At 43.1% G+C, this 12,709-nt stretch overlaps 1 protein-coding gene across 1 annotated transcript in view; it reads right to left on the bottom strand.

The window, feature by feature from the left end:
* The window catches only part of VPS13B (vacuolar protein sorting 13 homolog B), a gene marked incomplete at its 5' end in the record, with an annotated part of 177,376 nt that overhangs the window by 47,006 nt on the left and 117,661 nt on the right, over positions 1-12,709 (bottom strand). The window contains 2 exon segments of the mRNA XM_006039496.3: positions 2,907-3,170; positions 5,510-5,665. Coding sequence (XP_006039558.1) covers positions 2,907-3,170; positions 5,510-5,665 — 420 coding nt within the window.

Raw genomic sequence — 12,709 nt, 5'->3', positions numbered from 1 at the left:
CCCATCCCCTCTGCTCCCTGGCAAACAGGCAGACCCTGGCTGCAGTGGGGGGAGGGGGGGCAAGGAGGGAAGAATTAACCCCTTTCCTTCCCACCTAGCTTTAATGGAGCCACGCCCTTATTGTCTCTGCTAGGGCTGGTCCCTGCTCTGGCTAGAGAGCAGAGGGGTGGGGTCAGCCTCGTGGCTGGAGCAGACAGCCCTGCCCAGCCCAGAGAGTATACCAGGACGCTGGAGGAGTCTCATTTAACTTAAACCAGAAAGGGGTATGGGACAGACAAGGCATAAACTGGTTTGAGCCAAATCAGTTAAGGCTGATACTACATTCAACCAAGTTTATCTCAAACTGGTTTTGGCCATTTTGAAACTGGTTTATGTGCACTGAGGCTAGGGACAGACATTCAAAAAGCCTGAGCCTGAATTGATTCAATTTTTGCAGGTTAGTCTAACCTAGCTAGGCTGAACAGCATTGTAAGCAGACAGACAGACTGTTTCTGGACTGAGAAAATTCAGGCACATGCCTGCAGTGGCTCAGGCTAGAAGCCAGGGGATGCTAGAGCAGCCCTCCCTTCCCTTCCAAACTGCTGAGCTAAGGGGTACATGGCTAGGCCCCAGCAGGACCTCTGATTAGGAAGGACTGCTTGCACCATCCCAGGCTTTTCCCCGCTGGCTGCTCAAGGGGCGGGAGTGTTGCCAGACCCCAGCACCCCACTCCACTAGCACTCTGAGGTAAGGGGTGTGTGCAGTTCATGCATCTGGATGATATGGAGCTTTTCAATCTTCCTCTCCCTGCTTCTTTATACTGTCTGCAGCAAACTGAAAAGCAAGCAAACCAGAAGGGAGCTGATAACAGTGTTTATCACCCCATTAGCAAAACAATAGCCTCTCTCCATTAGTTCAAACTCTTCTTAAATAGCTTGCCAGCTGACCTGTTGATTAGCTCCAAAAAGCCCTAAGCCATCACTGTTCTGTCTGCCTGTACCAGTGAAATTGGAGACATATACACACAGACACCTCTCAACATTAGCTAGCATACCACATGCCTAGGGTCCGTGGGGCTGGGGTTTGTGCTGTGGGAGTTCGGAGGGAGAGAGGGAGGCCGGGAGGGATCCTTGCTTCAGCAGCAAGGGGCAGGTAAGGCAGGGGGGAAGCCAGGCAGACCCTGCTGTGCCTGCAGTCTTTGCTGGAGCTCCAGCCAGGGAGCAGATGGGAAGGGCCAGCTCTGCTGTGGAGCAGAGTGCCCCATCCAGACCAGAGAGCATGCTGGGATGCTGGGGGAGTCTGGTTTAATTTAAACCTTTTACTATCAGGTCACAAAAGCATTGGATGCAGGTGTCACCGTGGATGTAGTCTTTCTGGACTTCAGCAAGGCCTTTGACACTGTCGACCATCCCATCCTCATTAAAAAACTAGGTGACTGTGGCATCGATGCCTACACGGTCAGACGGATTGCGAATTGGCTGAAGGGTCGTAGTCAGAGGGTGGTGGTGGACGGGTCATATTCGACCCCAGGGTCGGAGTCCCCCAGGGCTCGGTCCTCGGGCCCATGCTGTTCAATTTCTTTATCAGCGATTTGGACAATGGGGTGAAAAGCAACCTGTTCAAATTTGCTGATGATACCAAAATTTGGGGTGAGGTGGGCACACTCGTAGGGAGGGAAAGACTGCAGAAAGACCTGGATAGGTTGCAGGTGTGGGCTAACAAAAACAGGATGCATTTCAATACAGACAAGCGCAGGGTGCTGCACTTGGACAGTAGTAACCAGCAGCACACTTATAAGATGGGAAACTCCCTTCTTGAGAGCACGGAGGCAGAAAGTCTTAAAGTCATCACTGATTCCAAGATGAACATGGGCCGACAATGCGAGGTCACGGTCGGCAGGGCTAACCAGACCTTATCGTGCATCCGCAGGTGCATCTCAAGTAGGGCCAAGGAGGTGATCCTCCCCCTCTACGCAACACTGGTCAGGCCACAGCTGGAGTACTGTGTCCAGTTCTGGGCAACCCACTTCAAGAGGGATGTGGACAACACTGAGAGGGTCCAGAGGAGGGCCACCTGCATGATCTGGGGACAGCAGGGCAGACCCTACAACGAGAGGCTACGGGACCTGAACCTGTTCAGCCTTCACAAGAGAAGGCTGAGGGGGGACCTGGTGACCATCTACAAACTCACTAGGGGGGACCAGAAGGGTTTGGGGGAGACCTTGTTTCCCCTAGCGTCCCCCGGGATAACAAGGAATAACGGCCACAAGTTGTTGGAGAGTAGGTTTAGATTAGACATCCGTAGGAACTACTTCACAGTTAGGGTGGCTCGGATCTGGAACCGACTTCCAAGGGAAGTGGTGCTGGCTCCTACTCTGGGGGGCTTTAAGAACAGCTTCATGCCTACCTGGCTGGGGTCATTTGAGCCCAGTTTTCCTCCTGCCCAGGCAGGGGGGCGGACCTGAAGATCTACAAGGGCCCTTCCGACCCTACTTCTATGATTCTATGAAACCAGCAAGGAGTCTGGTACAGACACTGCATAAACTGGTTTGAGCCAAATCAGATAAGTCTGATACTACATTCAACCAGGTTTATCTCAAACTGGTTTCAGCCATTTTCAAACTGGTTTTTGTGCACTGGACATCTGTTCTGTTACAGGTTTAAACCAGTTTCTGACCACTTAACTGGTTTATGTGTAATGTCTGTCCCTAGCCATATAGTCTCAACAAACAGCTGCAAAGGACTGCAGCTGTACTCTAGCTGAGTGAAAAAGTGCCTCCTTAGAAGTAAAAGGACTGCATAGCTCATCCTTTACTCAGTGACCTGCTATTGTGAATTAAGCAGGTTCTACAGTATCAAGGATCTATATGGACAACACTCATGGACATTTTTAAACAGCATATTTAGACATCTATGTTCACTTCTTACCTGGATAACAATGCTATGTTCTGTTTGTTTAGAACCAAGACATACATCTCTTGACCAGTCTTCATCTCCTTTAGCTTTCACACTCAACTCTGTCAGCTCACTGTTTTCTAAAATGTAGGAAGGTAGCTTCTGTTTGGCTGCGAGACAGTCAATATGTTCTTTAACAACTGCTTGTCCATCCTGACCAATGTAGTGCTGAACCATTTTAAGTTCAATGCTTTCAGACAGGTAACTACAGACTATTTGTCTTCCACAGATTACGATCTAAAATGCAAAAACAGACAATTTGCACAGAACCAGTTTATAGAAAAGAAAAAAAACCTTATTTTCAATGGCACCCTTCAAAGGACTAATTTTTTAAACATCTTAAGTACTGCCTTACTCTTAAATGTTCTTGGATAATATTATATCAGGGGTGGCATATATACAATCCACGGGCTAGTTCTTGCCCATGAAGCTATATAATTCAGCCCATGGGTCTCTGGATTGACCCCATGTGCTGGCCCCAGCCCTGCCCACTATATGCAGCCCACACCCTGGATTTGTATGCAGTGCCAAGTTCAGCCCCACACCCTGTGCACAGTGGCCCATGTGCACAGTGAGGTCTGGGGTAGTGCATGCTCCGCGTGGTGTGTGGGACTGATTTAAGGCAGAATTGTTGCTCCATTGCAGTGACTTGGTCAGGAGGGAGTTGTATAAAGTGCATGCTCCATACTAGTTTCCCATGTTGTGTGCAGTACACATAACTAGCTCAGCCCTACCTGCTATGGACAGCATGTACCACCTCCAGGGCTTTTTGGGTATGGGCTGGACTCAGCACTGCATGTGGTAAAGGGGGTCCAGTGCATGGCCTGCATGCAGTGCCTTGGACTAGCCCTCTGTGCTGTCTACAGTGCCAGGTCATGCTTGCGTGTTGCAGGCAGCGCACAGTCCCTGGGATTGGCATATACTTTGTGCCAATCTGGCACAAGCTGGATTTGGCTCTGCAGGTTGGAGGAGAGTAGGGGGTGGTCCTGGTCTGGCCCACAGACTGGCTCAGGAATGTTCGTCCAGCCCATGAGGCTGGATGAGTTTGACACTCCAGTTTCAAATGAACTTTTATATTGAAAGAAATAAGCATTTTTTCCCTGAGCATTTCAGAAAGTGGTGTGTGTAGAGTGAGTGCTTTAGATATTCTAGCTGATTTATGAAGAAAAATACTGTTGTGACTGGCCAAATACATGGAAAATTTCGAAGAAACAAAGACTTTAAGATGCCCCCAAAAATGCACAAATAATTTATGAGTTTGAAATGAACAGTGTATAAAAATTAAGAAAATGGCCTGTATGGTGTTACGTATATATGGTTCACATAACTTTACAGTTTGGGGAATTATTTGTTGTGGTTATAACTCTGTCCTTGCTTTCCCCTGATGTCTCAATATATTGCAATACTCTTAGTATGTGGTGTCATCACTATAGAATTCTAGTGTTACAGCCCCTTGGATGCAAACAAAAATACTTTTCAAGGACCATACTGAAACTACATATCCTAATAGTTATCTAGAGTTCACTGTATAAACAATCAAGTCTTTGCAGTGTGTTTATAGTTTTAAAGCTTACCATTCAATTCCAAACCCCATATGAACACTGCAATAAGCTTTCAGAATAAAAACAAAAGCTCACAGGCTATGAGGACATGTGTAAGCTTACAGGCTAAAGCGGCATCAACACTACATTTTAAACATAGCTATCTAAAAATTGACCAAATAATTGTTGTTTTCTGAAAAAATAAATTACAGTTTACAAGAAACTATGTTTGGCTTCTTCTGCACTGTTTTAAGGATACAATGCAGCATTATGTCAATAGCCATACCTACATAAAGATGTTACTACGGTGTTATCCTGGTTTGCTTTTCATCATTAAGAGTGCACATCACAGCTGTTATTCAACCAGCAAAGACATCAGGGCTCCCAGTGGAGCCAGGGAAAACTGCTCTGTGACCAGATGAATTACTGTTGAGCAACACAGGGTGCTTTCCCACATCTATGGGCTGAATATGTTATGTCCACCACATGCCCTGGGTCCTGCCAATTTATGCAGAGCTATTATAATATTATTACAGAAACTGGTTTTAACACGTGATGGGGAAAGTCAGTGTACAGTAGCTCATTTCCAAATTGTTATTTGGTTAAGTTATTTCCCTTCTTTTATCTGAATAAGGACCTGACTCACTCTCTCTTATAAAAGCATGAGCAGTGCCTTTTCAAAACCAAAATCCATTTCTGCTTTTCAAAAGCACAAAAATGCGGCAGAAACTTTATAACTTTGTGCTGTTAGAAATCATAAAACACGCAAAGGGATGTTTTACAAAATGCATAAAAAATGTGCTGAGAATTGAGGTTTTTTTGTGCCAAGATTCATACCAGAGTGAATTCTTATAACACAGTTATAAAAACTCCTGAAAGTGTGTCATTAAGTCCTGCTAGGCTCATTGTAAAATGGATACTGCTGTCATTAAAAAGAAAAATGAAAATTGATCATGCACTATTTATGTAAAAATCACAATCTAAATTACTCAGATTAGAAATTATTCTCTTTTGAGTGCCTCTAAGCACACTTACTTGTTTCTGCACTCCACTGAGCTGCTGAAGCTTGATGATGAGTGAAGCTGTCCTGCCCTTGTACTGAATGGTTCTGATAAAGGTCCCTGCATTGTCCACACAGAATGGTTCAGACCACCGCCAGTTTCCCCAGCCTTCAATGCAGATGTGCAACAGCTGGAAAGAAAACAATCATTCCTTTAATTCAGAAGTGAGGGGGGAAAAAAAGTCTCATACTAGAATGCAAGTTCCAACGCTGGGAAATCCTTCTGTTTGTAAACCTTAGAAATGCCAATGGCAAACATATTATCCTTGAATAATTCACCCGTTTCTAGATTTGTTAACAATATAAAAAAGCATAAGTAATACTTTGTCTGATTGCACCACAGAACTATCAAAATATATTTTTATATGATATACAGTGCAGAATGATCTCGAACACTAAAGATCTAGCATGGAAATCTTTAAAAAGAAACAACAAACTAAAGAGCAGGGTACAAGAAACTGATTTAGAAATTCACCTCCTTTGTTATTAGCAGATCCACAATTCAGATGCAGGACATTTTTCCCTTGATAGTAGTAGTTGCAACCCTCTTTTCCTCTACCTTCCTTCCTCCCCAAAACAAAGCAAATCTGTATGTCTGCAATTTGTGCTCATAAATGTATTAAATGAATACACATTTAAATGCAGTACTTAACAACGAGAGACATCTTACTTCTTGTCATAACTTTTGTTTAAGGTACCATCTTGTCCACATAAAGAGAAATTTAACTGCAACACTACATCATTATAAATATACTGTTCCACCAATGTGAACCTGTATGACCACACTTATTCTGAATGCCTTTTTTCAGCTTTACTTTAGTCAGTTCCAAAGTTTTCTTTATTTTCATCCATTACTCACAAGATTTGACAGAAGAGGCTAGGTGGCTGGGTTCGAGCTTACATTTCTTGTACGGAACATTTTGGGGCAGTGCGGGAGCAGTGTAAGCAGGCTTTACTGTAAATAATTCTTGTAAATAGTTCTCTAAGTCGATATCCATAAGCCCTTTTCACCCCAGGGGAAGATGGCAGTCTGGGACTGGCAGCAGGGCCCAGACACTGCCCCTTCATTGGATTCTCATGATTATATGTTTCATTGTTCTGGGTGAGTGTTGTCATCATGTTACTACAGTGTTGTAACTGTTTTCTTGCAAGCATGGCTGACTGGGCCTGAGGAGCGAGGTTCTGAGAGAGCTGGACAGAGAAAGAACATCCCACAGCAGAACTGGGAGAAGGTCCCAGGATGGACAGGGAGAAAAGTCCCAAGGTGGACAGGGAGTAAAGAAATGGTCCCAGGTAGGACTGAGTAAAGGCCAAGTGAGGACAGCAGCAACTGAAATGGCCCAATACAGTCTTGTATTGGAGCAGATACTGTGCTGTTTGGGACCCCTCCTCTTTAAAGAAGAAAAAGGAGGTGACTAAGAGGAGCTCACAGGTGGGGGTGCTATGGATCACTGGGAAGCCAGGGTCTGGGAAGTGCCAGGGTCTCAGAGCAGAGGCTTGCTCCTCAAGAACCTACAACAGGGCTGGCTTCAGGGGCTCCTTCAGGAGAGGAAGACCAATTAAGGCTGCTTTTTGGAGGAGTCCCAAGGAAGAGCTTTCCCATTCACCTCAAAAGGGGTGTTTGATCCTGTGACACAAGGTGCACCTATCCCTAACCCGCAGAGGAGTAAGCCAGGTTCAATAACTGATTATAGCTCCACTTCAGTCAAAGAAGCTGCATCAATTTACACCAACTGAGGATCTAGCTGCTTAGCCCTTAATATTTTATTGCTATGCAAAACTAAGAATCTGTATTAATATAGATGGGATCAAAACAATAAAAATTCTGGGTAAAATTCATTTCTTACAAAGGGCCAAAACACTTAATATGTATAGACCATGTGGGAACCCTCTGTTCCAGCCTGAATTTTACTCTGTATCTGGGCATCTGTCATTAATTAGTTTAATTAACTGGAAACAGGATCAAGCACACACTATGATTACTACACTAATGAAAAATAGAAGTTGTGAGTATTAAGTCTTGCATGTTTTTAAAAAAATAAAAGGAGATAGTGAGTCTATAGGGTCAAGGGTGATGGACTGACTGTCTGGATATTATGCTTTTCCTGTGTTTTTAAGAAGCAGTCACTTCTAGGACTTTACAACTTAGGAGCCTGTTTGCAATTTGTGGTGTTCTCAGCACAAGATTACACACAAAACAAAAACTTTCAAAAGCCACAGTGGGTGGCTTTGGAATTGCTCGAGTGATGACTGTTGCACTCATATTCATATTCAAATTACTTTATGTTAGAAACAGGCTTAACGGTAAACATTTTTACACGCACACACACACACACGCAAGTACCTTCAGGGAAAGCATGCTTTATGGCACAATAGCTCTAACAGTGTGATGTTTAAATATTAGTTACACAAAAAGGAAAACAACTGGAGTGGCTGGAAGAATTTCAGTTTCTTATGGCAGCAGCTGGGAAGACAGCTCGGCACATATGCAAATTAAAAGAAACAAGAAAGCTGTTTACTTTGGAGAGACTAGTCACGGGAGATGACAAGAAAATAATGAGATACTAGGGGGTCAGTCCCAGCTAGAATGTGTTCAAAATACTCAGCAAGCCAAAAATAGATGTCACATATAAAGAAGTAATTGATAATTAGCATTTGCATATAACCTCAAATGTAGGATGGCTCCCACGCTGTTTAAACAGCTTGTTCACCCACTGAATGTTGCTGATTATCAGCTTTCATGTAGTTGTCATTAGTTCTCAAAATGTTGACTTAGTAACCTTCTTTGCATCACAGGGATTTACTATACATGCATTTGATTACAGTCCACAAAAAGATTAAGAGTACACATTGGTATAATATCCTAGTGATTACATTAGACACTTCTTCCTCTCAAAACATATAAAATATTTGGGAATTTTATGGACAATATGTACTGACTTGCACATTTTATTTTAAGTTTACTGAACATATTTGTACTCATGGCTTATTAATAGCCTGAATTACTTATGTTTACTTTAAAACCCTGTAGTTGTCTCTAAATTTTCAAATACAACCTATCTAGAAATATTTTTATTGTATTTATTAAGATGGGTATGTACATACCATTAATTTATTTTCTGTACTTTCTCTCTATTAGGGAATATGTTGTTTTGACTGAACTATACTGGATTACACTGTGGCCATTACTGGCTGATTCTCTGGAAGTGAATGAAACTGGCACTGGGTAAACAGAGTAAGATGAAGGGGACTGGTATGGGGTTAAAGGAACAGAGAAAGCAGCATTTCCCTCCACATCAGTGCCATGCCAGAAGAATAAATTGACATAAGGAAGGTGAAACCACCTATCAAAACTCTATGGACTTTATTCTGTTTTCACCAAAATCTTAAAAGATGGGGCTCCAAGGGGTCTCTCTCAAACTGCCTGAAACTTTCTTCTCTTTACTGATTTTTTTTTCTCCTCCAGTTTACATGTGTTCATGTTTTCAGTGAGTAATGAAGGAGATGCATAAGAATGGGTAGTGTCACCTGATAAGGCATAGAGGTTTTGCCTTGACTAATACTTCCAGATATGTAACTATTCACATTTTATACTTGTAATCCAGGGACTTTAAGATTTTTAATCTTGACTTCTGTATGGTTTGCAGAATCAACCAGGTTAAACTCTTTCTCCTTATTACAGTAAAAGTTGGTTAACTGGCATGAGTGGGGTAAGTGGGGAGCAAGGTATCTAAAAATTCTGGTTATCTGAGACAGGGGTTTTCAACCTTTTTGAAAACCTTTGCGGAGCAGGGTGGAGGTGGGGGTGGCGCTGGCTGCATGTGGAGCAGCAGCAGCACAGGATGGTGGGTGGTGGTGGCTGCCGCCGCGTGCGAACGCTTCCTCCTGTGTCCATCTGGGCAGAAACTCTGGTAAATAGAGTATTCCAGATAGTAGAATGCTGGCTAACACAGCTTTTACTGTATTATGTTAACTAACTAAACTTGCTTTTGAAAGATATCTTGGTTCACTGTCTGTTCTTGAAGACAGATATTGTGAGTCAATCTTGAGAAGTGCAAAAGACATTTTTTGACTTCTACTAGGTGAGATAGAGAGAAGGATGAAGAGATACTGGACAGAAGAGCTTGGTTAGGGGTTCACGATGAAATGTGGTGCTGTTAAATAAAAGTTGTATGGAGCAGCAGGAGAAAAGTGCAGAGTGAGAGGAGAGCTTAGCATTGGAAGTTAAAGGAAAAGGAATTTTTACTGAAAAACTAAAGCAAGAGGAAGGTTGCCATCTTTCTTTTCCATGTTTTACAACACCCAGCTCACCAACTGTAAAACCATAATAATAATAGCAAAGCAAGCAGTGAACAAAGAAACATGGCAGTCATAGAAACAATTTGAAGTCTTATTCTGACCTAGATTTCTTCTTTTATTTTTAATTGTACATGTGGCTATCCTGTCACCACCACTGATGGTGCAAACCACCAAAACAGAGATGGGGAGAAAAGAAGCCATGGGCCTTTCTCCTTCAAATTTCTCAGTTGAGCATCTGCAGATCTTTCCCAAGGGTTGTTTCACCCAGATACACTTTTTCTTATGTCTTGTGGAGCTCCAAGAGGCATTCTGTGTTTCCACACTGCCTACAAAGTAGTCCCGTACATCACTAGTACAATTTAGTTTAAATGTTCTAGACCGGAAGAGTGTTGGGAGCAAGAAATAGTAACAAAATTATGATGATCCACAATTATGATAATCCACATATTTCATGGGCAATAAAAATCCTTATCTATTTAAAATATTATTTGGAAAGCCAATTACACATAATTTAATTAAATCATCAAACTGGAATGTGGAGTCCCAAGGGGAACTGACAATACATTTCACACTACTTAAAAGTGTAAAAATAAAATAAAGCTTTATTTTGCCTGCTGTTGCTCTGTAAGTGGCCTGGGGTGGATTATATTAAGTACCAAAGGTTGTTCAGAGAATCTGTAACATCCCTAAACAATTAAGCAGGAAAATTTCCAGATAATGACTGATGTTTGAAGTCACAATTTCTATACATTTGAACCCACAGAGTACTGTATATACTCTTACACTTTATGGAACATAACCTAATACCTGAAAGAATGTCAATTTGGAAATAAATAAATGATGAATTATTATCCTGTTGGAGAAGAAGCATGAATTGAATTTTGGCTTTAGTTTTTTTCTTTTCTATGGGGAAGGAGGATGACAGTCTAAATGAAAGTGTATCCAAATCTATAGTTACCTTTTAAAAATTTTTTAGCAAAAGAACTGTTTTGGACACACTATTTTAAAGGAACAAAAGGAAAGTAGCTCCAAATTAATTCTAGTGTTAAATAAATTAAAAGAAATAAATAAACTGCTAACCTGCCTAACAATTAAAGTTCAATATTCAATGCTGCCATGTGAATTAGAAGACTTCAAGGTCCAACGCATTCTTTTGATTGCCACAGCTAAAAATCAGGATTTGTCATTCATAGATTCATAGATAATTTCGTGTAGGAATTAGGGAGATTTCACCAGTGTCCATTACCCCATCCACTCTGTAAAATGGGCACATTTTCTGCACAGTTCTAATGTCCCTGATGTCCACATTGATGAACGAGCATTTGTCAAGGTCATGGGATATGCCACCCTATACCATGGGCCAGATCCTCTTCCACCTCTTAGTTTCCTAAATGGTATTTTATTCCCTCTGCTCAAGGTCCTTGAAAAGTGGAAAGGAAAAAAGTAGGTAGAACTGCTTCCTTCTCACTGCTTTTAATACGTAATTGTATGGCTAAGAGGATAAAACTTTACAGTTTGAATGCAGTTCTTCATTTCCTTCTAATAAGTCCTTGCTGGGATAGTAAAAGAAGAATAAGTATGGTCTGGAGGAGAGCAAGAGCAATTGAAAGAACCGGCAAGAAAAAAAAAATCAAGATTCAGCCTAAAATTTTCCTAATATTCCCAGTAAAAAAAAATGCTAAAAAGCACCCGTGACAAAACCCTGGGGTGTTGTGGTGCTGCCTAAAATACGCCCTGGGTTTGTGTGAGTTTCCTGGTCCCCAACTCTGCTGAATGAGTATGCCCAGATTATTAATTTGCCCAGAAATCATAATTTACCAGAGGCATTTCAGTCTATTAACAGAAAAAAAACCCAAAAAACCAAAGAAACAAAAAGGGTTTACTAGACAGAAAGAAAAAGTGATCAAATGCTTTGAGAACAGAATATGGTAAAATCTAATGACAAAATCCTTAGCCTACTCCTGGACTAACACCCAGCCCTTATGAAATTTCTGTGAAAAACACTTGGGGGTCAACCTCCCCACTTCAGACACATCTAGCTCCCTCCACTAGTGATCACTGGTCCACCTCCTGTCACAGCAAGCCCTCGCCTAACAGTCATTCCTTCCACAACATTCAACATCCCCTCTCCCAGTTCAACATCCCCTCTCCCATTATACTTGTCTGGATCAGGACTGTCCAACTTCTAAACAGTTGGGGGGCTGCAGTAGTGCAAGCCTTAGACCCTGCAGGCCACATGCTTCCCCACGCCCCACGACACTGCACCATGTATAGGGATAGCCACTGAATACCACTTATGGATCCCCCTTCCCCCCCCCATACAGAGCTACACTACGCACGTGGGCAGCCATTGCACCATTTGGACAGTTGGCTACCAGGCCTGTGTGAAGTGGTAAGTATTCGCTTCAGATTCAGATGATTCAGAGGCACAGTGATTCGATTCAGAGATTCAAATCACTGTCCCAATTTGATTCGGCTGAATCGCATCTGAAGATTTGGCGCCGCTTTGGAGATTTGGCCGTAGACGAAACAGGCAGTAGTCCTCCCCATGCTGGACACAGCTGCCTCCAGCTGGTAAGTCTGTTGTGGTGGGCAGAGTGGGGAGGAAAGGGGTGTGGGAGAGGGACAGATTGGGCCTGGGGCTGGGGCAAGGTGCCCAGCTGGGGCAGGGGGCGTGGGATGCGGGGAGGGGGTGGGGGATGTGGGTGCAGCAGTGCTTGAAGCAGGGGCTATACCCTGCTGCTGCTTGCCCAGCTGGGGCGGGGAGGATGGCAGGACGTGGGCATGGCAATGCTCGGAGCGGGGGCTATGTCCTGCCACTGCTTGCCCAGCTGCTGTGGGGGGTGGGGAGGGAGGCGTGATGCAAGCATGGCTCG

This window comes from Alligator sinensis, unplaced genomic scaffold (assembly GCF_000455745.1).
Source record: "Alligator sinensis unplaced genomic scaffold, ASM45574v1 scaffold974_2, whole genome shotgun sequence".
NCBI classification, from domain to species: domain Eukaryota; kingdom Metazoa; phylum Chordata; order Crocodylia; family Alligatoridae; genus Alligator; species Alligator sinensis.
Note: the sequence above shows the minus strand (reverse complement) of the source record. Positions and strands in the feature narration are given on the sequence as shown.